Genomic DNA, 26,996 nt, shown 5'->3' with positions numbered 1-26,996 from the left:
AGAGACGGACAGCAGAGAGACGGACAGCAGAGAGACGGACAGCAGAGACAGACAGAGAGACAGGCTGCAGAGAGACGGACAGGAGAGAGACAGACAGAGAGACAGGCTGCAGAGAGACGGACAGGAGAGAGACAGACAGAGAGACAGGCTGCAGAGAGACGGGCAGCAGAGAGACGGACAGCAGAGAGACGGACAGGAGAGAGACAGACAGAGAGACAGGCTGCAGAGAGACGGACAGGAGAGAGACAGACAGAGAGACAGGCTGCAGAGAGACGGACAGCAGAGAGACGGACAGCAGAGAGACGGACAGCAGAGACAGACAGAGAGACGGACAGGCGTCCATTGTTCCTGACTCTTAATTACATAAGCAGTGAAACTAGACGGAAGAGCGCTGCTGTAAATTCAGCCTCCCTTCGTACAAACATGCTGGAGGAGCGTGAACGCTGGTGACGTGTTGGCCCGCTTCGCTTCAGGGCCGGCCAAAGACTTTTTGGGGCCCTGAGCGTTTTTCACTTGAGGCCCCCTTATCCCAACACCAGATGCTTCATCATTCCTGAGCTGCTCTACCAGTATGTATGTAAAATACTGGTTAGCTTTAGCATCATTTGTAATTAGCCTACATCATACTGATGTTACCATGGTTACTGATTTTAACCTTACAGGAGCAGCTAACAAAAAAAATATAATTAGAATTTTGAGTGGTATTTTAGTGTGCCATGTTATTTTTAGCTACTTGAAAGTAACCTGAGCAGAAAAACATTGAATTTACAGTAAACAAGTGAAGAAGTTTAATATCTTATATTTTAGAGTTCAGTTTGGGGATCAGAGTGTAATCGGGCAATTAGTTTTACTGGGTTTTATTTAGAGGTATCAGCTTAACAGGGGGCTGGAATCACATGTTGGTAAATTTTTAATTCTTTAGAAAAGATCCAGGTTCATCTCAAGAAAAGGAACAAATTAATTAAAAATCAGATTTTAATAAGACATAAATAAAACACCTTGTTTGATGGTATAAAACATAAATCCAGCAGAAACAGGTTAAAAATGTAAAAAATAGTCTAAATTCTTACAGTCCTGAACCCGTTGCCTGGAACCCGTGCAGCAGATCCAGAACCAGCTCCGCCCTGCGGCGCCGCAGCGTCAGCCGGGCGTGCTCCACGGCGCAGCAGAACTGCGGCAGCTCAGGCAGGCGGTCCAGAGCCTGCTGGGAGGCGAGGAGTTTGGCCCGAGCCTGCGTCTGGATCTGACCCAGCTGGTCCAGATCCACAGCCTGGTTCTGACCCAAACGTGCCAGGAGGGAGCAGAGGTGTCGGTGCAGCAGCTGCACCCACTGCAGCGGCTCGGCCCAAAGGTTCAGCTCGCCCTTCTCAAACAGGAAGTCCTCTTCATCCTGGTCACAGCAGAACGGACCAGAGTTAACCGGACCGGACTTCACAACCGGATTACAGATTTAATTCACTGCCTGATTTAAGGCGGAGTTGATTTAACGACGATGAAGATCAGAGCCCGGCTAAGAAGAAATAAAAACTCATAATATTACCAGGACAAAGTTGTACGACAAAAAAAGTCATATTACGAGAATAAAGTCATAATATTATAAAAAATAATAGTCGTACGCCAATAAAGTAAAATAAATAAATAAACTGTAATGTTACCAGAATGAAGACATCAACAAAATAAGTTCGTAATACGAGAAATAGGTCATAAAGTTGCAGTACTCAGATAAGACAAAAATATATAATATTATGAGAATACAGACATAATAATATCCAAAATAGTGTCATAAAACAACCAGAATAAATTTATAATAATACAAGAATAAAGTTCTAATGGTACCAGACAAACGTTGTATTACAAGAAAAGTCATAACATTAACCTGCGAAGAAAAAAAATAAGAAAAAAGTCATAATACAAGATTAAAGTTGTAATATTACTAGAATAAAGTTCTAATATGACCAGAAAACGTTGCAATATGAGAATAACGTTGTACATCAAAAACGTCATAATATTAACCAGAAGAAAAAAGTTGTTTTAGCATAGCTTAGCCTGGCTTTAGATGTGTTTCATTTGGGAATAATATTTCTGAGGCCTTATAAAATCCCAAACTGCTGCGAGTTTATTGCGTTGCGTAAACACAAACCTGAGATCTGGTCCAGCTTTTATAGAAATGGTCACACTGATAATTATCTACACTTATTTTATTATAGTTAAGTAAATAATAACAGTGTAGAAACTTTTGGTTGAATTTAGATTTTAGGATCTTGAAAAAAAACCCCAGATAATCTTTATTCTGTCCTGTTATGTAAAGCCTTCAAATGAAAACAGGGTGTACTTTCTTTTTATTATGATTGTACATTTAAACATCTTTGACCTTGACTTCTATCTTTGTGAAAAGCCCAAATAAGCGACGGTTTGTTATTCGTGGAGAGCAGAAGCCTTGGTGACTAACAACACCAAGACTGTTTAGTCTGCTAATGTGAGCAGAACAAAACAGGAGCAGCAAGCTGGAAAACCTTGATTTTCTCCTTTTTAAACATATTTAACCAGCTTAATTTCACGTCAACAAAACACCATATCTGATGGAACCAGGTATTATTTCCAAAGGCCTGGATAATAATAATAATAAGACAGAAACATGTTGTGATCAGCGATAAACATGGCTTATCACAACATAAGCATTTCATATCAGTCAATATCGATAATTATTAATTGGTTTTTTGTTATAAATATTTAAAATTCTACCAAACTGGTAGTGTGACATTTCCTGTTTTATCTAGTCTTCACTTCATGTCGTTTTTTTTATTTTTTAGCAGTTATGAGGCAAACTGCCTCACTACTGCTAAAAAGTGCGGAGCATGAAACCTCTGCTCCGCAAGGTTGTTGCTAGGTAACCATAGAAAGAGTGAGTTGCTAGGCAACAAAGGAATGAGTGAGTTAGCTGATTCCACCAGTTGGCTGCCAGAGGTTGAGCGGTTAAAGTTCAGGTAATATTCTATTTTTTGAATATTAAAAATTCTATCATATGTATTATCAATTGATATTGATCACATATCTATCACATTAAATATTGTTATTGATTTATTGTCCAGACAAATTTTTTTTTGTTGTCAAAAAACCAGAAAGGTCACCAAGAAACCAAAGGTCTCACCAGACAGGAAGCTTCCTCTGCCTCGTCTTCATCGCTGCCATCCTCCTCTCCCATCAGCCACTGGGTGAGAGCGAGGAGCCCGGCTCCCAGCTGCCCCCACAGGTCAAACATCCCACACAGGAGCCCCACACCCAGGTCCAAGGCTGCTGGCGGACAAACGGACACGCCGGCAACATCTGAGGACAAAACAAACGGGTTTACAGCACCTCAGACGTAGCTGAAGACGCTGTGAAATTAGAAAATGTTTAGTTTTTACACACTCAAAATCATTTACTGGATGTTTTTGATTGAAAGAAGAAAGATCAACAAGCCCCAAACCTATTTGAATGCTTGAGTTCTGATATCTTTCCACCAGAACCAGTTAGAACAGAAGTTAATACCTCAGATGGAACCAGTTTAATGCCTGGTTCAAATGGAACATTTTTAAGGTATTTTCCCAGCTTATGGTCTGGTAGACTCAGCTCCATTGGGGACCAAAATGGCAACATTTGTCACATTTTCAGCTGCTGCAGTTCGCTTTCACACTTCACTGTGTCATTTGATCCACACCAGAGTTCACTTCAACCGATCCGAGACCGAGGTTTTTAGGCGGAACAGAGTTCACTTTTTTCTGTCCGGATTAGTTTGATTGCGCGTTCACACATCTCCAAACAAACCAGACTTTCTTGGCAAACGAACTAGAGTTTGATTAAAGCAAACTAACCATGCTTAAAGGAAAGGCATCCTGAAGACCATACAAAGACCACCAACGTTCAGATGTCAGACGGAAAATCCCGCAAAACATCGAGATCAAACCTGAGATCAGAGTAAACCAACATGACCGACTAGAAAAGAAGCCATCCCAATAGTCAATGTTCATCACTTCACCTGTTAGCCGTCGTAATTCCTACATTTGGCTACGTCGTGTCGACCGACCAGCAGCTAGAAAATCTTTAGAAAAGCAAAGATTTTCTAGATCTTTGCTTTTCATTTCCAATACCACCAGCAATCCCAGACGTACCTTTTCTCTGTGTATTATTCCACTTGAACCTTATTTAGAGTGTGGTTGTGTGGCTCATTCAGATGATTGAGTTAAATCCTCAGCAGGCAATGAAGTTCAGCACCAGCCTGTTAATGATCCATTCATATGAATCAGGCGTGTTTTAAGTGGAGAAACATGTAAAACACGCAGGGCGGCGGGTTCCGAGAACCAGGATATAGAAACCCAGTTCTAATGTTTGCTGGTTAATAAATAAACTGTAATCAGAGAATGTCTGGGGGACCTTGACAGAAACCTGCAGGGAAATACAAAGAGCAGCCGACGTAATGAGTCCAATCTGAACCTAACGAGGCTAAACACACTTCTACATCACTGCAAGACAGCCATTACACTCCGATGGACGCAGCAGAAGAAGACGAGGCATAAAACTGGGACTTGTTCTCACTGTGAGTCAAGCAGGGCTGACTCTGCGATCCAAACGTGGCGTTAATGTGCATGCGTGTTTTCTTTAGGGCCTGGACGGCCTTCCGAGAAACAGAACTATAACTCATATAACCAGCCATCATGAGGGGTGTGTGTGAGACGATTCAGAAATACTCTGCAGTGGCGTGCAGATCATCTCCAGGATTGAGGCTTTGCCTACGAGTTTGTGAAGACGCTTTCTTACAGATTTCTACTGATTTGTCACAAATGTTTCAGATCATCAATTTCTGCGTTTGGAGCGGTCTCTGGTCCACATGCATGCGGACCGTGCCAGAGTTCACTTCAACCGAACCGAGGTTCTTGGATTCTACAATCTGAGGTAATCACAGTGATTTGTTCAGACTATTTTTCAGATGTTCCGCCAGGAAATGCTTGATGAATTAGCTTAAATTAACAAAATGTGTTAAAGGTGACCTATTATGCTTCCTTGGACAGGTTGCTATACATCTATGAGCTACACAAAACATTTTCATTACATTTTTGTACAAAATCATTCCTAGATAATGAGATTTTAGTCTGCTCAGGTCTGTCTATAGGCTGTTCCAGGCTATCTTGTCACTTAAAATCCAAATAATCTGCTGCTGGCCACGCCCCCAAACTCAACGTTTACACTGACGTGAAAATGGCTGCAAACAGACGCAATTATACAACCGTACATCTCTGAAAAGCAGAAGTAGAGCCTCCTGCACAACCAACAAGTTTGTTGCACAACCAACAAATGGTTTCTGGATGACAAGACCACAACAAAACACTTGTCTTTACCAGCAGCCATTGTACAGTGCATACAGCAGTAAAACCAGCTGACCAGCTCCGCTTTTGCTGCTACGCAGCAGTTGAATGTGGATTAACAATCAGGAGATTTTTTAAATGGCTTGTTTTCCAGACACCCAAAAATATAAACTTGCCAAAAGAAGCTACGTGTTTTTTTAAAGTCCTTCAGCTGTTTTTAGAAGCAGTAGAGACCCTTATGGAAATATAAAAACATACAAAAAGTGAATTTTGCATAATAGATGAGCTTTAAATGAAAAGGCTTTTAAAGACTGAGCGGTCATATTGATACATATATATCTAAAGACGGGAGTGTGAGGAGAGGAAACAGAAGCAAGCAGAGAAACGAAGCAGCTCGCTCATGTGTGTGTGTAGGCGTGCATGTGCGGGTGTGTGTGCGTGTTCTCCCGCCACGGCCTCTCTCACCACAGCTGTCACCCTGATGATACCACAGACTTCAAAAGGCTTTGGGAGCCACTAGCCAAAACACTAGCACTGTGGGAATTGGGGTGAGGTGGATGTGTACGATCCTCCGCCCTCGCCACCGGCACACTAACGGTTAAAAACACACAAACAGGTCCGGGGCGGCGAGCCCAGAGAGCTTTTCATCTCCGCAGAGGGGGCGTAAAATCGGAGCAGAGCCTGAAGTCTGAGCGCGGAGGGAAAGCCGCGCTACGGCTCGTTGATTGTAGAGTATTAGAGGAGATTTAAGAGTTTAGGAGCCTGAGTGACAAATTCCTTTCTTTCCCCAGAAGCCCTGCCTCTGAAGTTCGGCCTCAGCGCTCCTCGCCTTCCCCAACGTTCAGGGATAAAACAGGAAATTTTAGCTGCATGCCGTTTATCATCTTCCCAACAAAGGTTTCACACATCGCTTGACTTGATTCTCCCTCCTGCAGCCAAATGCCTCCTTTCTCAAGGGGATAGTCTTTCCCTCGGCTGGCGGCGTGTGCGTGTGTGTGTGCAGGGGTGTGTGTGTGTGTGTGTATGTGTGTCCGGTGGAGATTCTGCTTCGATCAGATCAGTTGGTGGATGAATGGAGGGATTCTGGGAGAGGTAGAGTCACCGACTGGTTGAGGTTTTATGAGGTTTTTACAGTTTTGGTGTTTCATTAACGGCAACCTCCAGCTGGTTTGTGGATTAATGTGTCCAAGTTTAAAATGTGAATCTTAGATTATATTATATGCTGGATTATAATCAGAAACAGTCACAAATTGGATGGACGGACGGACGGACGGACGGACGGATGGATGGATGGATGGATGGATGAATGGATGGATGGATGGACGGATGGATGGATCGAACTCTAACCCTTAATCTTGATGAAAAGTTACTTATAACTTAGTTAATCTTATTTCCAGGCCACTAAAATATTTGCACTGGACCAAATATAAAAGAATAACCACATAAAAAAAGTTACTTGTAAGTTAGTTTTGTTGTATTATTTCAAGTGTCTTAAGATATTTGCAGTAGAAACTCGATTAAAAATAGCAGGTTTTGTGTTTTGCAGTGCAGAACAAACTCTGCTTTCGCCTCTCGACACAGAAACACACAGCATCATCTCCTCCTTCAGAAAAGGTGAGAGCAGCAGTCTTTCTTCTTCAAACGAGCCGTCGCACCCTGAGCGGCGCTGCAGACGCTGAGCTGGAGCCGAGACTCCAGGAAGCAGAGGTGTGAGATAGAGAAAGAGGTGTGAAATAAAAACACGCACTTTACAACCCCGACTTCCTCTGCTAGATGTTGGGGGAGGACGGAGTAGGCCAGAGACCAAGGGCAACAACAGCAACAGGAAACATGGCAACACAAAGTGCTAAAGCTGCTGGGGTGGCGAGCATTAGCATAAAAGTGACGGTCTGGGAATATCCTGGAAGCTCCTGATTTGCAGCGTTTAAGCATCAATCTCAGTCTGAGGTGAAAGGATCACATAAAAGTAAAAGGCCGACTCAGCAGGAGGCCGACGGCCTGCAGACCAAAAACTCACCATGATCTGCAGTCGTTCACCACTAACAGAGACGATTTACACATCAAGGATCCGGTTCTGGAAACCCAAAGTTACATCTTCTGTGTTAGGAGCTTAAATGAGGGAAGGAAAGCGTTGAAAGAATCAGTGAATAAAATTATATTTGTATCTTAACGGGGTATATCAAACTCCTGACATTTAGGTGTTTTTGTGTTTTTTTATTTGAATTATATTATTAAAATCTTAGAAAGAATTTGAACAAAGCTTATTGGTCTCTAGAAATGCTTTCACTGCAAACATGTAAAGTCCTGCCAAGGACTTTGGTCCAGTTTCTAGTGCAAATATCTTATTACACTATAAAAATGACAAAACTAACTTACAAGTAACTTTTCAGCAAGATATAAGAGCTTGTTTTAAGTAAATAATTCCCTAATGATGAAAAAGTTCTAGTTCCACTGGTAAATTATTTAAGACGTTTTCCTGTGTTATAGTGGAGCTAATGATTTTTCATCAACATTAAGGATGTTTTTACATAAACAAATTCCTATATCTTGGTTAAAAGTTACTAGTAAGTTAGTTTTGTCTTATTTCAAGCCTACCAAGATATTTTCACTAGAAACTAGACAAAAATACTTGGCATGACTTTGTGTTTTTGCAGTGTTTATAACATATTAACAAGATAAACAAAAAAACACCACAGCACTATATTTGTGTGTTTTTCCTTAAATAAACTGAAAAAAAATTCCTAATTTGAGAACTGAATTGCAATCGAAATACTTTTTTTAGAGGCACATGACCAACAGCTGGATGTTACTACTGGCAGAAACCACAAAGAAGACAACAGGAAGTAGTTGGAAGACGATGGCGCTGCATGTGTTTTGACATCTTATCTTGTGAACAAACTTATTCATGTGTGATTTTAATTGCGTTTCTTATTTAATGGAAACACTGCAATTGTGAAATCATGTTTCTTCGACATTAGAGACAACATTTTACAGGCAATTGTAGTAGAAATTTAGCTACTTTCAGGATCAAACAAACACTGCAGCAAACTAGTCATTACTGTACCAAACATGTGACTTTATTTCAGCTGAGAAATGAAAATCTCATTGGCTTCTAACAAGTGAAACATGGTGCAATTTGCACAAACACCACGTCTCTGTACACCTCAGATTACAGTTAATTTGATCCAAATGTAAAGACTGAGGCCACAAATCTCTGCTTATTGTGTCGTTGCTTTTTAACTCTGCTCAGATGACACAAACTGTAGTTTAGCGGCTGAGAGAGCGTCGTGTTAATAAAAGACTGGCTCTGCTTAATGAGCGGCCCTCCGTTGTGTCAGGTTAATAATCTGTGTCATCAAGATTAAATGAATGTTGCCGGGAAAAAAAGCATGAATGGCACTTTGTGCTGCACCGTTACGGTAATCAAAGTAGGTCACTTTGAGGGTTTGTTTGTTCACGGCTCACTGAAGCTGGTTTGTCAGCACAATGCATGAACACCAGAGATGAATGTTATGCAAACAGTAAGCTAATGATTCTAGAAAATTAAAGCTGTAGTAGATCATTTTTATTTAAAAATGTTTTAATATATTTGTTAAAACTGTCTCCATGTCACGACAGTTTCTTATAAGTCAAATAATCTATGAATGATAATCCTAGTGCAACAATAGCTGTCTGAAGAAATGCACCAAAAACAACCAATCAGAGCCAGGAGGCAGGTCTTAGCGTTGTCAATCAACTTTGTGTACATGCTGCTAAATGTGCTAATGATGGAAAAACAACGTACAATTACAGGAAAACCGCTTATCCGCCGTCATCAGTGACCATGCTAACTAGCCTTTACCATGGCCACCCCTTGGAGGGCATGCACATGCACTGCAAAAACACTAAATCTTACCAAGAACTTTGGTCTAGTTTCTAGTTCAAATATCTTAGAACACTTGCAATAAGGAAAACAAACTTACAAGTAACTTTTACATAAAACATAGAAACTTGTTTTAAGTAAATAATTCCTTAATATTTATGAAAAAGAACTACTTTCATTGGCAGATTATTTAACTTTTAATAATATTTTCCCATGTTGTAAGTTAATTTATCTGGCAATAGAACAAGAACTTTTTCATCAATATTAAGGAAATATTCACTTAGAACAAGTCTCTATATTTTTCTAACAAGTTACTTTTTAGTTAGTTTTGCCTTATTTCAAGTGTAATAAGATATTTGGACTGGAAACTAGACCCAAATTGCTTGGTAAGATTTTGTGTTTTTACAGTGTTCCTGGTTTTAGTCAGGTTGCCGGCAGTAGCGTTCTGGATCAGCTGCAGCTGGAGGATTAGGTTTTCAGGGAGGCCAGTGAAGACACTGTTGCAGTAATCAATGTAACTAAAGGTATTCAAATTGATTTTTTTTGTGTGTATTAATGCTGAAAAACTAATCAGTATCTTCCAAAACTGAAATGGGCAAGTCAGGCATTTTAAAAGATCGCTGATCGACTAAAAAAAAATCAATGAACCGCTATTTTCTTATGGGCTAATCCAGCTGGTGGAGCTTCATTTCAGAAGTAATGAAAGAGTGTGGTGGGTGATGGGAACCTTAAGGGGTTAAATTAGATTTTTTCTTCCTGTCCAGAACAAAACATCCGCTGTACAAAAACGTCCTCACAAGAAAGTTTTACATGTCTGCAATCTTCGGTTTTTGGGGTTAAAATTCAAACTATTTAATTTCTTTTCCTTATAACCATTTGTGTATAATTGTTTGACTTTTATTTGGTATTTTCTGAGCTTGTTTATGGATTAATTCACGCTGCTAAACAGGTTTTTCTTAACCATAGTTTTCCCAGTCATCCATATCAAAGGACCAGGCGTTGCCACCGCCGTCTGAAACAGCTAACGCCTCGGATACTTGACTCAGCAACGGCGGGTCATAAACCCGACACACACACACACACACACACAAACACACCCCTCCATGTAAAGCTTCGCCTGAGGCGGAAAAAGAGACAGAATGAGCTGAAACGACTTCAGTATTACAGTCATAAAACATAATAGCGCAATTTTTCCCTTTAGTTTTTCACTGTAGAGCTCCAAGGTGGAACAGCACGATCAAAATGTAGATTCAGTTTTCTTCCTCATAATGTAACGTGAAACTTTGCCTTCCACAAAGAAATAATAGTGTTTTCCACAGGAGCCGTGAATATGAATGGACGGAGGAGGACGAGCCGCTCTGTAATTATGTCCATTGTGTTTTCTTCATGTTGTACAGAAAGGAAACCTTTCCATCCCAGTCATGGTGCTGACCTCGGTTTCTACCTGATTTTCAGCTGATAATGGCTTATCTTCACCCTGTTTGGTCTCATTTATATAGAACACACGCAACGTAAATAAAAACACTTCCAGAAACATTAAACTGCATTCCTGACTGAAGCAGGCTCTGATTTTTAAGGTAAAAACAACATTTAACCCTTAATTTAAAACTAACATTTCATTTAGTCAACAATATATAAGAAGTAGAAATAATGACTCACTTCTGAAATAACAAAACAAAAAAAGTCTCTACAGTAAAATACAGGCAGCTCCAATTTTACCGTGAAAATACTGTAAAATTCTGTACCGTAAAGTTGAAAAATACCAGAGCTGCTGGTAAATTAGAGACTTTTTTTTTTACAGTGAAGATTACTCTAGACTTTTTCGTTGTCAGTCGTTTTGACTGACTGCGTCAAAAAAAAAAACAAACATCCCGCCATAATCTATTTTTACTGGTAAACTTTTAAAATGATAAAAATAAAATATTCAGTTGCAATAAATTTTTGTTCAATTTAATTATTATGATAAACTGAGAATCCACATCACAGAGTCAAACATCAATAAGATGAATATGTGTTTTCTCCGCAGAGACAAAAACCATAGACTGTGTCCACAATAACTAAATATTATACAATATTATATATATAATACAACTGCATTTAAATTATGAATAATTCCCCTGCTGTGGACTGAATGAACCTGGATTGCAAACACGATTGTGTCTAATCCAATACGTCAGGATTCTGGAGGATGAATCTGCGCTCTGCTGCCACTTCAGTCAAAGTTTTGAAATCAGGGAACATTTCTCCATTTGAAGCCATCGAAAGTCGGCAAGATTCTCTAAGCGAAGAGTTTTCTGATTTCCCAAACCCTCAAATCAGATGAAATACGGCAACACGTTCTCCTTCTGCACCAGACGGGCTCCAGGCATCCTGCCCAAAACTCAGCGCATCGTCAGCAACTGGATAACGAAATTAATGCAGTTCGGAGTCCAATTCTCTGGAGAGAATTTTATTTACTGATTTATGTAGTTACCTCTGCGATACAAAGCTGAAAATGTCGGGTGTGTGAATTATAATCTGTGGAAATGACAGACGGCCTTCAGATTTTTCCATCACCACTTTAAAAAAAGGTGAGAGACGAAAAATATTTGGTTAATGCAACCGCTGGTTTAACCCCAAGCATGGAATACTTTAATAAAAAATAAACAAAGCAGTCAGACTTTTGTAGAAAACACCTATAAATAGATTTGAAATATTTAAAAAATCTCAAACTTTTTATAATTTTGGACATTTTGGGGTCAATTGTCTCAGCAATAAGAAGACAACGTTGTCCATCTTCAAGATTTCTTCTTTTAAATGTTTGTGCAGGTCAGTAAAATATGCACCATTTTTTAACTAAAAATAATAAAGACAATAATAATAATAACAAACTATATTAAAAGGCACAATATACAGCTCAAACTTAAATATTAACATTTGGTGGTCTGTACGAGATTAATCTACTTCATATCTGCAATCTCTTGACAGGTTACAAAGAAAATATGACACTACAAATTACTTTCACACTACACAGACAAACACACACACACACACACACACACACACACACACACACACACACACACACACACACACACACACACACACGCACACACACACACACACACACACCCGCACGCCCACACACACTCATGCAGTCACTGATTACATATCTGAGCAGTTTGTAACAGATTTTTCAAGTTAGATTTAAAAAATCTAAAATAAATTCTCAAAAACATGCAGTCGGAGGCCGCACAAAATTATTCCATGGGCCACAAAAGGCCCCTGAACCACACTTTGGACCCCTCTGATCAACTGTGAAACTACATTTGAATAGGGTACAAACAGGAAATTCATGGAGAGAAAAAAGCAACAAATACTGTATTTCCTTTGTGGCCTTTGTGATAACAACCCTGCAGTTATTTTTCATTTTGCAGTTTCATGGCATGCTAAGTGATAACATCCAGTGGTGCAAAGACTCAAAGAGGGTGTGATTCTGCAGGGGACCTGGAGAAGTGAAGGAAAGCAGCCAAATGAGGCCAGGAAGCAGCACGAAGGCTGTTTATGAGTCTGAACAGCAGTCAGGGTGTCAGTCCCCTCATGGAGCATCTGAGAGGCTAAAACTGGCATTAATGTGTCTGTCAGCGAGCTCCACTGGGTCACATTACACAGTTCTTCAGTAAACAGGCCTCATACGTTCCAAACAGAATGACACATAACCACACAAACACACACTCGCACTTCCAAACTGCTAAACCAGAATTAGAGCCCTTCCTTCCAGGAATGCGCCCCAACCCTGAGCAGGAAATGATGTCAAACTTTTTAACACCAGGATATATTTATGTCTGTCTATACAGATGAGTGTTTTTACATTTACATACATGCATAGATGAATGGTTTGATACATAGATGAATGGTTGGATGAATGGATAAGTGGTTGGATGACTGGATAAGTGGTTGGTTGGATGAATAGATCTTCCTGCTCATGTTTAAACTTGGTGATGATGTCATGCATTCATTAGCATATCAGTGATGTCATCAGGCTGCATCATATTTACATCTCTAAACTGTATTTAATTACATTGAAAATTTTCTTCCATAAACCGTATTTTCAGTTGACAAAAAGCAAACAAATATTTTTTTAATTTCCCAGTTTATAAAACTGAATCTCTTGAGACAGGAAGTCTTATTTTGAAGTTGTGGCCAGCAGCATGAAAGCCAGCATAGGAGTTTACCTGAGCTGAGCAGGTGAGCTGGCACATAGCAGGTGAAGTCGGAGGCATCGTCTCTCACTTCCTGGTCTTCGTCCTGCAGCAGCGTGAACAGACTGCTCCACAGCGACACGGTAGTAGCAAAACCTAATAGCAGGACAGGAAACCCAAACACTGTGAAGTTCTAGACCCGGAAGGAAGAACCGGGTTCTGTTCTGCTGCTCTGGCCCAGACTCACCCAGTGGCAGCTGAGGGTTGGTCATCAGCGTGGACGAACAGGTGACCAGCACCTTGGCGACCATCAGCTTCACCTCCACCGGCTGCTCTTCAGCAGAGCAGGAGCACACCAGAGCCCCCCACTGGGCGAAACACGCCACTGCACCCGGATCCTACATTTAAAAACAAACATGAATATGGACGCAGAAAAACAACCTGGCTGTTGAGTTTAAGAAATAAATTCAGCAGCTAAAAGTTGAAGACGAATGGTTGGATGAAGAAACGAGTGGTTGGATGAACAGAGGAATGGTTGGATGAATGAACAGGTGGTTGGATGAATACACAAGAGGTTGGATGAATAGAGAAATTGTTGGATGAATAGACAAAAGGTTGGATGAACAGAGAAATGGTTGGATGAATAGACAAAAGGTTGGATGAACAGAGAAATGGTTGGATGCATAGACAGGTGGTTGGATGAATATTCGAATGGTTGGATGACATGTGGTTGGATGAACAGAGAGGAGGTTGGATGCATAAACTGGAGGTTGGATGAAAAGGCAGATGGTAAATAAATGCAGCAGTTAAATATCACATGTTTAGGAATTACATCTCTGAGTTTTTTACCTGATGATCAGAGCTCACCAGCGCCACCACCAGCTGGGAGGCCAGTGTTACTGCAGCACAGAGGAGCTCCACACTGAAACAGAACATCAAACATCTCATATAATCATCAAATCTCAGCTCTGCTGCTTTATTTTTATTCATTTTAATAAGATACTTTAATTTCTACTCAGTAAACGGAACTCCCTAACTCAGTGGTGGCCAAACTTTTTACATGTCGGACCAAATTTACCAAGATCAAAATACTTAGTAAGCCTAAGTTTTGTTTTTTTCTCAGTTAAATATACTTATTTATTTAATAAGTATATTTATTTTTTATACCTTGGACTCACTTGCCTTACATCATCAGTGGTTGGCTTTTTATGAACAATAGATTTAAAATCAAATGATTCGACTTGTAAACATTTTTCAAAGTCAGGACTTTTAATTAAATATATTAAAATACCTACATTTTTATTATTATTTTTTGTCTGCACCAGTAACAATTGTATATATGTGTATGTATTTTTAGTCACACTTGTAGTTTTTCAGTATTTTCTTTCTGTGTGCTCTGGTAACCAAGCAACAACATTTTGTTGCCAAATTCATTGTTGTGTCTTTGTGCAATGACAATAAAGTAAGAGTGAGAAATGGCGTTCCACAGGGTTTTGTACTTGTTACCCTTTTTCTTTTGATATAATTTCACTCTGTAAAACTTTTAAAAAGGGTTTGTTGTTATGCTGATGATAATGTGATATATTTCTCCGTTGATCTTACATTGATGAATCAAGTAACAGACTACAAGTATGTCATAATAAATCACTATGTAGTGAATTCTTTTCTCTGAACAGTTTAGTAGTAATTAAGACATGATGGTCTAGTTCAATACAATACAAAACAATTACTCAGAAAATGCCCTGATTCTATTACTTCAAATCAGTTTGAAGTAATATTTAAGAAATAACATTCACAAATAAAGGTCATAGGGTCCAATTAGGGCTTCCTGCCATCCTTCACACACTAATACCTCCACTTTCTTGCCTTACTGTACACAAAAGAAGTGTGCTAGTACTCACCACGATATTTTGAGTCACAATACCCCGAGTGCCATTTAATCACATGGCAGACAAGGACAACCGGCAACCCAATCCCATCTCTCCTGAGCTCTAATCATAACCCAGGGGCTGCGCTGAAGGGAAAGTAGATCCCTGTGTGCAGAGATTGTGGCCAGGAAAAGGCTTCACAAGGCTTTGTAATCCAATCCTTATTCAAGCCTGTATTCTCTTGTCCGGGGTGAGAAAAGTACAGCCCTGGCTTGTCAAGAAAAGGTGTGTGCGTGTGTGTCTGCCAGTGGACGTCCAAGGGCTTACCGTCTGAGCACAGACACATGAACTGGAACACCAAGTGCCAAATGAGTTTGCGGTAAAAGACAGAGGACTCATGACTCACGACTCTTTCATAAACTGACAAAAACACGGCCTCATGCCAGGCAGGTGTGATTAGTCTTACAGCAGGATAATGGTGCAGATGAAGGCCTTTGAGAGCATAAATATCAGCTTTCATCCACAGAAACATTTCCACGCCTTGGATTTTATTTTGCAAATGCCCGCTCTGTGGCTGGAGGGACAGTAGGGCAACTACAGAACTGCTGCCAAGCAAGCACATAAACCCCAGAGAGAAGCGAAGTGGTGCCCAGGTGCAGCCAGTGACCCTGTGTGTCCCCTCCTGCATGGATTCTCACACTGAAAGCCCAACAGGTACCAGCAGATATACTGTCATCCATCAGAGCTAAAAGTTGAGAATGGACAGCTTTGATGCTGTTTTGACAGTAACTTAAAATAAGGAAAGGACCTGCTATGTCCCATGTTTCTCTTTATGCCAACAGAGCCCTGTTGAGCCAGCTAGAAAACTGCAAAACAGCTGAAACACTGAATTCCTTTAAATAAAAACTAAAAACCTGTTCAGAGAAACACGGACCAACATATCTGATGTGTAATTCACTCATCAAAATGTAATGCTTCTTCGATTGTTCACTGCATGGTGATTTCTTTTAAATTTTCTTTATAAAAATGTTGTTTTTATCAGGTCAGGCTCTTTGAACTGCATTCCTGCTGAAATGTGCTATACAAATAAACTTAATTGATTGATTGTATTCCTTTAACTGTCAGTAGTTTGATTGCTTTGTTTCAATAAAGTAGAAAGTCTGACATTGCTTCCTGTTTCCAGGGGTTTCAAGTTTATTAATTTAAAACCTGATTTTAGTTTACGCTGTATTTTCCCTACTAATCTGAATTAATCTGAATTACAAGATAGTACAGCTTCATAGCACTACCAACCTCTCTTTTGAAAATATATAAACCGATTTACAGCAGTTTTTCTTTAACCAATAGCTCTATTTTCGATTTGATGAATATCTAGATAACATAGAAGTATCCAATCTTTCATAATATTTATAGTTCTGCCTCAGACCTCATGACTGCACATGATTCCCAAAACTGAGAGTTACAAATTATATTGTCTTGGGATCATGTAACAGAGTTGTGCTTTACTTGTCTTGATACATTTCAGGGCTGCATTTGATACTTACAGTGATAAGATTGTAAAGAGTGAGAAATGTACAGTAGTTCCACAGGGTTCTGTACTTGTTACCCTTTTATTTATTTATTTTTGTGTAATTTCACTCTGTAAACTTTTAGAAAGCATAAAATTTCTGTTATGCTGATGATATTCTGATTTATTTATTTATCCATTAAGCCTAAATTATTGACTCCGAAATTTCATAAGCTTCAGGTTTCTCTGTTTACCTGCAGGTCATATTGTTTAAACTGCAAAGATTTATTAAAATCTCTTTTCTCACACGACTTTGCAAACTGTTCTTAGAGACACTTAAAAGATCAGCAGGACAAATGTAGGCCAACGTTTCTTCTCCTGTGTCTTTAAGCTACTACATTTAACAGATTAGTAATAAACTTTGGGCTGAACAAGACGTCAAATTCAGACAGAGGATAAGAATCCTCTGTTCTTATGGTCAGAACAGAGGATTTTTTACCAACCTGTGAGTAAAGTTCTCAGACAGAGTAAGTAGATGGATCAGAACCTCCTTCTGGGATAAAGTCTTTTCACCGTCCTTCCACAAGAGCTCACCGCTGGAGCCCAACACACACAACACCTGCAGGACCTGAGAGGAGCAGAGGGAGGAAGAGAAAGTCAGCTACTTGTCTTTTTTTTCCAGCTCTAGCTATTTTAGTTTTCCTTTTTCTGCTGAGCAAACATTCCTGCAGCATTCTGGAGTGCAGACCTGGAAAGAGAGAGTGGGTGCAGGTTAACTCACGGTGGAAGTATTTGCAGGCCATTTCCCATTAAATGAGCTAAAAAGGAAACCTACAAAGAGAAGTATTGTTTCCATCAATATTTTTATGTGTATTTTGAAGTGTCACTTTAGAAAATGTTGATGGAAATGGAAAAATTCAAAATTATTTCCTCAATTTCATGCTTGCCTAAGGGGGGTTCAGAGAAACAGGAAACATTAAAAAGGAGATGGAAACACATTTTGCAGAATAAATTCCAACATAGCAAACTTTCCCATCCAATGGTGGGTCCATTAAGGAGGGGAGCTGTCACTCCTGAGAGTGGCCAAGGAGAAGCACTCTAGCCTGGGATGGGAGTGGTACAACGCTCCCATCCACTGCAGGGTCTGTGCCTTACCAGAGGCATTAAACTCCATGTCCAAATCTCAAGTTTGAAAGTTTTCCTAAATGTGTGGCCCATGTCAGTTTCCAGTCTCTACTTCCTCGTTAGGAAGACAACATGGCTAAAAGACAAATCACAATATGGCTGAAAAACGTATCACAATACAACAGTTTCATATCAAAAATTATTGATTAGTTTTCTTTTTTAAATATCTGAAATACCACCCAACTGATGGCGTGACTTTTTCTCTTTTATCCACAGTTTTATCTCCATGGCATTGTTTTTCATTTTTAAGCTCAGTTATGAGCCATAGAGGCAAAACCTTAAACTGCTGCTGCGCCAGTTACTCAACAGGTTGTTGCTAGGTAACTAAAGAGTGAGTGAGTGAGTTGCTAGGTAACCAAAGAGTTGCCTGGCAAGTTAGTTGTTTCCACCCATAAATTCTGGATTTAGCCACCCAAACCCAGTGAAATTATTGAATATTCTCTCAAATGTATTATTATCTGTTGATATTGATCACATGTCTATGACTATATTTATTGTCCAGCCATGAGAAACATAAAAATCAGACAGAAAACATGCCTAATTTCTGTTTTAATTTTTTTACTTTTTTGAGACATTTTAAAAGTTTGCTCAAAATTCACATGCCAAATGAATGGAAACGTAGCTACAGACACACCAGAAACACACTAGTGCTTTTGTGTGATTGTGTGTGTCTCACCTTTGCTAAACACTGCTGGTGTCGCTCTTGAACGGCCATGTTGGTCAGGTCGGACACGGTGGTCTCATTGAGCCACAGAGGCCTCCTCTTGGCTTCGTCCCCCTCCCCTTCATGTAGCTTCCTCAGGATACCCTCCAATGCTAGCTCCCTCACCTCATAAAGCGGGCTACGTAGCAGACTGTCCAGAAGCTGCTGTCTCTGCTCAACGCCTCTCCACAGGTCAGGACAGTCCACACTCGCACTGAGGCTCACCTGGGCGAGGCTGAGCAAGTACTGCGTGTTGCCGGGGACAAGCGGAGCCAAGGAAGAGTCGGAGGTCAACAGTTCAGAGACCGTGAGGATGGAAAGGGTCGTCTGACGAAGAGCGCTGACCTCTGAATCTGAGAACCACACAAAGGTCGACGTTAGCCAACAATGAAGGTGACAGCTTTGGAATAAATTCAAAGCAGTAGGTAAATGTACTTGTGACAAGTGAGGAAGATAAAACATCAGTTTTAGATGAGCTTGATAGTGATATGAAGGTATAAAGATTTATTTTGATCTATTTTAGGATTTGGTTTAAGGGTTTTCCGCTAGTAGCTGGACTAGCATCTATAGGCTGCTGCTGCAAAACATAAAGATCAATTTTCCCCACTCTATTTGATTTTGCTACCATCCATTAAAGAATCATTTTCAATAAACTGAATTAACAGAGGTCTCTCTTTGTTCTTCAATACTGGAAAGTGAACACCTGACCCAGGGCTTACATTAGTGTCTTTAAATTTGAAGGCTATATTTGTATTCTTTCTTTCAGTCGTGTCTCTTTCATGCACATAGTAATTTATGTTGTTACTACTAATATTTGCATGAACTATGTTTGTTACCATTGAAAGTACACCTTATTCAGTGTTTTTCCTCTAGTTGTATGACTTTTTAGACTTCTCTATTAATGGTTTTACTGATGGTATTGTTTTTGTGAACTCTTCATGTTTTTGGCCATTGAAAGTACACCTGGCTCAGTGCTATTTTTCTCAGTTGTGTCTGTTATGGACAGTCTTTGGGAAGTCTTCTGTGTTTTTTTAACAGAAAGTACACCATTCTGTTTCTATTTACAGCTGAGTCACTTTTATAGACATTTATGGTGCTACTACTGATATTATCTTTGGGAAGTCTTCTGTGTTTTTGTTTTTACCATGGAAAGTGCCCCTAACCCATTGCTTATGACATTAACCACGTCATTTTCCTAGACGCAGTCAAGGACAAACTCCTTTTTGCATTCATCCATCTATCGTCATATTTTGCAATTATATTTAAAAAACTGGCCAAACCTGAACTATAAACATTAAGAATTTGCACCAGAACATTTCTTTCACTGGCTTTTGCATATAAATGATATTTATTTAAATTTAGTCCACTATTTTTGACAAAAGAAAAAAACAAAATCACAAATTAAGACAAGTTTGTGAGGTAAACCACAGACCAACTCAAGAGTATCTTCTGCTCCTTTCTATTTGTTTATAGGAAAGGTCCAGAGTTGTTCCAACCCTGGGACCTGTGATCACACACTCAAGATGCCCACACACACTTGAGTGTGCACTTCCATTAAGTATATTCCAGTGGCAAGTCAGCTAAGGAGAAACTTAATGCCGAACTAAAGCTTCACCCCACCCTGCAGAAAGTCTTCAGGACTGCAGAGACCCGGGTTTAACAGCCAGCTCAATTAGTTTAAACACCCCCCCACACACACACACACACACACACACACGGCTTATGAAATCTAGTGCAACTCTATCTGCCCCACTCAAAATGGACCCTGACCAAAGAGCGGGAAATGCCGCATTCATCCGGAGATGTTCTGCGTTAGCGTGGAGACGGGCAGAGTTACTGTAGAACCTGATTCTCAAAGCGGATTTGGAGACCAAATAAGCAAAGCTTAATGATTATTATAGAGGTTTAAGGACACAATAATGGCAGCCGCGAAGAAGAGAGAATGACGACTGAGGGAAAGGCGCATTGGAAAGAAACCAACAGTACAGAAGAACGCTAATGCTGTTAGCTTGACACAACTTTGTGGTTATTGTCTCAATTAATTCCATTTACTTCACCCAACAACCAACAGAAAAATCCATATCAATGAAAGATACTAATTAATAGTTGGTAATTAAGCTGAAGATGAATTAGTATGTGACAGAAAGGTTCCTCGGAGTAAGAAACTATTTAAAAAAATGCTTAGTCACTAGTTGCTATGGTGATTCCCGCCATTTTTAAGGCTCAGGGGGAAAAGCAGAATTTAAATAGTCCTTTCGTGATACATATCTGAACAGTTAGAAGAACTTTTTGGTGGCCGTTATAGTATGTATTTAGGCACATGTAATATTTTATGAAGGAAATGTTAAAAACAAACTTCACTTTCAGTTTTGAAGCAATGGGGCTCCAAACGGATCGGTTTCCTGACTTATTTGACCAAAATCCCATTGCAGTTTCTGTGGCATATTTCATAAACACTATATGATGCATCTCTATTAAAGGTACTAGCAAATGATTACTGATTAACATATAATCTGTTAAATTTAATTTTTGGATGTGTTTACAGAGTTGGATCAAAAACTGCAAAGAAGAAGATATGAGCCAAACAGCAATAAGCACACTCTGGCATCCTCATTAATTTTAAGACCATAAATGTTCCTCTTAAAGAAACCAAAAGCGGAATAAAAATAAGAACTGAAACTATAAAACTTAAATTAAATTCAGAATAAAACGGTAAACTTGTTTTTATGAAGTCTTTGTTAAGGTGGACAGTAGAGGAGGGAGGAATTACTTCCTTCACTAATGAAATGCGTTCCAGTGAACTTGTGCACCATTTTTCATCCGGGTTCATAAATAGTCATTGTTCTCCCACAGCTGCGTTTGTTTAAATCCATCCACAGGTGAAAAACCGCAGCAGCTCCAAACCCACACTCAAATACACCAGGAGTTGATTATTTTGGATTTTCTTTTGAGAACATGTGAAGAATGCAAAGCTATTAAAGGTGATGAAGGGAGACAATAGGGAATTACTCAGTGTTATACGTTAACACACCGCTAAAAAGAGATACATGCACAGTAGATAGGGTCTGTTATGTAAAACGCTACAAGATTTGCCTTTATTAAGTGATAAAAGTGGCTTTATGATTTTAGTAATCTGTTACCTGGTAGTTTTGAAACAGACATACCCTTCTGGTGCTAAGATTGCATGTTAAATAAATGTTTGGCAGAGGTGGGCAAAGTAAAAAGTAGCCTAAAACAAAACAACAAGAGTAAAGTATTGTCTACACAAGTGCTGATCAAATTATCAATCATTTAATGTTTAAAAATGACATCAGATGGACCAAAGTAAAAAGTTAAGTAGACGTTTTGGTATTTTAAGGATCAAAATCACAATAATTCATAAAAGTAACAAAAAATAACAAAATCAGGCAAAATATTTTTTTCCCAAACTAGTTTTTTTTACAATTAAAAAAAGTATGACACGTTAACAGAAACTGCAGGTATGTGTATCTCTACTTCAACACACCTGAGTGAAATAATGAGGTCATTAGCAGGACTCTGGAAAACTTGACTGTCTTTCTGCACGGAGTTTGCATGTTCTTCTTGTGCATGGTGGGTTCTCCCCAGGTACTCCGGCTTCCTCCCACAGTCCAAAACCATGACTGTCAGGTTAATTGGTCTCTGTAAATTCTCCCTAGGTGTGAGTGTGAGCGTGAATGGTTGTTTGTCCTATTTGTCTCTGTGTTGACTGGCGACCTGTCCAGGGTGACCCCGCCCATTGACAGGTGGAGATAGGCACCAGCGCCCCTTCCTTATCCCACTGGGATATTTTAAAACTGCATATGTATTTAATGAAGTGACCTCTGATCTCACACATCTAGGAGGCAAAACGTGAACAGATTTGAATGGAGGAAATGCATTACATCCTTCATTGGGCTAAGAATGCATGGTGGATTGTACCAGCAGGTCCAAACAGGATCTGAACAGATAATTGCAACATCTCAAGTGAAACATGGTTTTTGGGAAGTTTTTTTTTTTCCTTTTAGCTCTGCAAAAAGTACAAAAACGTTTATGGAGAAACTGCAATTTAACACTTTTCCCTCGAGGAGGAACACCCAAACTGTTCTCCCCCACTTTTTTGTTGAACCTAATCACGAGAAGACTGATGAAAACGGAGAACACAGCCAAGCCAGCCGTTAATAACAGCCTGTGGTTATGCTGATTTCCCCTGTGCTTCTAGTTTACAGCATGAAACTCAAACCTTGAAAGAGGCAAACCGTGTTTGTAATTCTCTGCGAATGCAAGCAGAACTTCTGCTTTCTGTTCCGACTCTGGCAGCAAAGAAAAACAACAAACGCACAAATCCGACATTAAGGAAAGGAAACTATTTCCCACGAAGAACCGTTTTTCAGAAGCAGAAAAGAAACTGTGGGTCATCTTTGATGGTCCACTGAGGCAGAGGTCAAATATTTAAACTAAATGTAACCCCAACATCTGGTTTAAATAAAGTTAAGGTTTTTGGTGATCTCAAGAGAAGATGTTACTCATCATCATCTGTTTGGATGGACAGAAGAAGAAAGGTGAACCCAGTTTCACCTGCAAACTGTTCAAAAAGGTTCATGTCACTCTGAAGCAGCTTGTTACGCAACTCAGAGCTGAATATGATGAAGGTATTAGTAAGGAAAGCAAAGGAAAAAAAGGCACCACAAACCCTAATAACTGCGCTACATCTTTATTCGCGCTGCCGACAAGCGGCAAAAAGCTGGGACACTTTGCTGTGTTGAGGTTGAACTTCTCACACGCAACCAAGCAGCTGGATTTCCCATCAGCTTCCATCGTCGTCACCCAAACTGTGAAAAAAAACCCAGACACGCCGAGCACGCATCTACATGTGTGTGAGCATGAACTAGACAAATGGGAAAGTGATAAGTCTCCTATGAAGCCAGAGTTTTACAGTGTCCTAGTGAAAAACTTTATAATGACACATTTTCTCACCATCTCACTTTCCCCTGCTAGAATCCATTTATGTATTACTTGAGTTATTGCTACCATTAAGTGCTCTTTGTTTCGCTTCTTCATAGAAAGTACTTCTGGCTTCAGAATCTGCATTTCCATTACAAATGTAAACAAATTTTTGTCGATATTCTGCTAATATGGGAAAAAACCCACAATTTCGTAATTGGAGTGTTTCCATTAAATGAAAAATAAAATTAAAACCACATATGAATAAGCTTGTTCACGAAATGGGTCATTAAAAATTATGGCAGCGACTGATGTAAATAGTTACAAGAGATTATCTTCATAATTCAGCGAATCAGAGGAGAAGCTAGCGTCTTATTCAGGTGTTGGAGCGAGAAGAGCAGCTACGTATATGGCGATTTGGGGAAATTGTAGTCGGCCATTTTACAGACGTATTGAATCATACGTCTATATGACACACAACGTTTTGTGAACTGTGTGATGCTGTGAGGGCTCTGGTGAAAAATAATAATAATAAAAAAAACATCCTCCTCCTACCACTTCCTGTCGTCTTCTTCAACGTTTCTGCCAGTAGTAACATCCGGTTGTTGACCATGTGACTCGTGACACAAAAAAGGATTTCGATACGGATGAAAAACCACTTGATCCTAACGCAAAAAAACGTTTTTATCAAAAACTGAGAATTTTTTTAATTGTGTTTTCATTAAGCAAGTTTGTTTTTCTGATTTCAAATTGGACAATTTTATAGTTAATGGAAATACAGCTGTTACCAATTTTGCGCACTCTTCATATATTTTTTAGTATAGAAAGTACTACTGGCTCCGTGTTGCTGTGTTTAGCTGGATGCAGCCAATGATTATAATTGTGTGTTCTTCATTTTCCAAAGAAACAGTTAAATACTAAACTTCCTTCCAAGACGAAGGCGCTGAAGATGCTACTGCTCCAGATTTCTTCCCCATAGAAAATACAAATTGATGGAAATATAAATTTCTTTAACTTCCCATCCTCTGGTTTTCTTTCCAACTAAAAGTACAGCTGGTCTGATGCATCTCTGTTTAGCCGTGTCTCTTTTCTTGTGAAAAAATAAAGACAGGAAATGCGTATTAAAATGCGTTTTCTTTGTGTGTTTTTGACTGCAAAGTAACTCCTGGTTCTGGGCTGTGATGTTTAGCTGTCTCCTTTCTAGACAAAATTATTAACAAAGCTATCGCTACCATTAAAACTTTGTTAGCTGTTTCTTTGTGTTCCTATGGGAAGTAAACTTGGCCGAGTCATAAAACGTTTAATAGTGTCTTCTTCTTAGAGAAAGTGACTGGTCCATTTAACGTTGTGTACTCCTCGTTTTACTTTTTATAAGATGTATTCCTGGCTCATGTGTCTGAGTTTAGCTGCATCTTGCCCTTGTTAGAGAAAAACTTTATTAACACAGTGTGTTTTTATTTTTCTCCACAGAAAAGATTCTGTTTGGTTCTCCTGGAGGTTTCTTTTTGTCAAAATAAAGTTATTCCCTTCCTATTTTGGCTCAAAATGACAAAAATAGTGGATAGATTTTTGTCAACTGCATCTTAAAATTGCATAGAACAGTACGTAACTGGATCTGCATCTGACTGTATGATTGCATTTGAATGAATTGGACTGGTTTTAATTGAAACAGGACCAAACTGGATTCCATATATTTTCATTTGAGCCAGACTTGTTTGTCTTACAAAGCGTTGAGTTGTTAATTATCAGTACAGACGTAAGCGCTGCTCCAAGAGGGTGCAACCTGCAGATTTGGGAATACGTTTATCCATCTTGACGCTGGATTCCAGCGGTTTGAGCGTAATCCCTCTTGAAAGAAGAAGTACATCTTAATTTGAAATGGGTGCAAGCATCCACATTTGGATTTAGATGGCTTACCAAGCTGTCAGGAAGGAACATCAATCGTACGCTCTAATGTTACTGGAAGACTAATTATGGAAAAGCGAAGTTGAAAGCTGTCTATGGATACTTTTTAAATTTTTTTCCTCCAGGCCTGTTTGGATAAAACTCACATGTTGCACACTCACAGTGACGGGAAAAGGTCTTAGGGTTTCATTCAGAGTGTTATTACCTAATGCAGATGGAAAAGCATCGTGGGGTAATTGATTCTGGATGCCTATTATATGTTAAATGTGGAAACTAATGGCATCTTTAATCCAGGACATGGCTGGCACTGCTTTAATCTCTGAGTCTTATTTGCTTTTAGAATAGTTGCAAAAATTTAGCACAAACAGAAGAGTCTACAATGAAGCAGTTTTCATTTATTGACCCGGTTTTGGAATGATAAATTTCAGCCAACTTGCTCGAGTTTTTATATGCTTTTTTGTTTTTTTTCTTGCCCCAATTCCTCCTCTCTTTTCCCCTCAAAGCAAACCTTTCAGCTTATTTTACTGGTGTGTCTGGAAAGCAAAGAAAGGATAGATTGGCAGAGGTAGAGATGAAGCAATAGACGGCAGGGGAGTTTTATTTTATTTTTTTAAATGTGTCTGCATGGATCAAAGAGCAGCGCACAGAGACCTGTGTTCAGACTCCAGAAGAACTGGCTGTTAAATGCAAAGTTCCTACTTTAACACAAGGAGCCAGTTAGAGGGGGAATAAAAAGAAGTCATATTGAAAAAGAGGATTGTTCACCTCTCCGACCTCAGTGCCAGGCAGTCCTAAGATCCTGCTGCTTTTATATGAACTTCCCCAGCTGCTCCCAGTCTCTGGAACAATCTGTCTTTTACATATTAAATCCCACTCCGCTGCTGGTAATTTAGATTTAAGGACTCGCTTCTGTCAAGTTCACCTTTATCTCTTTAAACCGGCTGTTCTTACAGATTGATGGAATTTATCTACATTTTTAATATTTTATAATTAGTTCCAGATTGTTTTTTAAACTAAAATACAGTTAATTCAACATCTCTATTGCATTTACTGGAGTACTTGGGTTGTTATGCCTGATATTGTGAAAACAGTGCAATAAAAAGAAAAGAAAACTACAAGTATCTGCACAAATCACATATTTAGTTGTTTTCAACCAAATCTTCATTTTAGGTTTTAAGAAGGAATGTAGCAATCAGTCTCTAAATATATAACCAAACAATTTTAACTCCATTAATCTAGAGAGCTAGATTACTTACAAATGCAAAATATTGGAAAGACAGTTTCCAATCTTTCCAGAAGTAGATGTTCCAGCAAATTCACCCCAGGGTCAAAAGTACAATGCTGAGAGAAAACTAAGAAATTCAACTCTGACTCTGCAGGCCTCAGTTAGCAAAAAGGGAAATTAAATAGTGTTGAAACTCATATTGTTCAAGATTTTTCAAAAGGTTGATGCAGATAATGATGGCTGTCAGAAGGAAGGATCTCCTGTAGCAGCATGTATTACA

The 26,996-nt window shown here is 39.3% G+C and overlaps 1 protein-coding gene across 3 annotated transcripts in view; it reads right to left on the bottom strand.

Annotated features, from left to right (window-relative positions):
* Positions 1 to 292: 292 nt before the first annotated feature.
* The window catches only part of thada (THADA, armadillo repeat containing), a 107,800-nt gene continuing 81,096 nt past the window's right edge, over positions 293 to 26,996 (bottom strand). For all 3 annotated transcript variants that reach the window (XM_023328038.1, XM_023328037.1, XM_023328036.1), the window contains 7 exons: positions 18,619 to 18,998; positions 17,261 to 17,385; positions 14,232 to 14,304; positions 13,630 to 13,780; positions 13,416 to 13,538; positions 3,149 to 3,324; positions 293 to 1,390 (listed from right to left, as the gene is read on the bottom strand). In XM_023328038.1, coding sequence (XP_023183806.1) covers positions 1,067 to 1,390; positions 3,149 to 3,324; positions 13,416 to 13,538; positions 13,630 to 13,780; positions 14,232 to 14,304; positions 17,261 to 17,385; positions 18,619 to 18,998 — 1,352 coding nt within the window. In that variant the 3' untranslated portion in view covers positions 293 to 1,066. The remainder of the gene's footprint in view (positions 1,391 to 3,148; positions 3,325 to 13,415; positions 13,539 to 13,629; positions 13,781 to 14,231; positions 14,305 to 17,260; positions 17,386 to 18,618; positions 18,999 to 26,996) is intronic.

The sequence above is a fragment of the Xiphophorus maculatus genome, chromosome 22, assembly GCF_002775205.1.
Source record: "Xiphophorus maculatus strain JP 163 A chromosome 22, X_maculatus-5.0-male, whole genome shotgun sequence".
Taxonomy (NCBI): domain Eukaryota; kingdom Metazoa; phylum Chordata; class Actinopteri; order Cyprinodontiformes; family Poeciliidae; genus Xiphophorus; species Xiphophorus maculatus.
The sequence above is the reverse complement of the archived record's forward strand: the minus strand, read 5'-3'. Positions and strand labels throughout refer to the sequence as shown.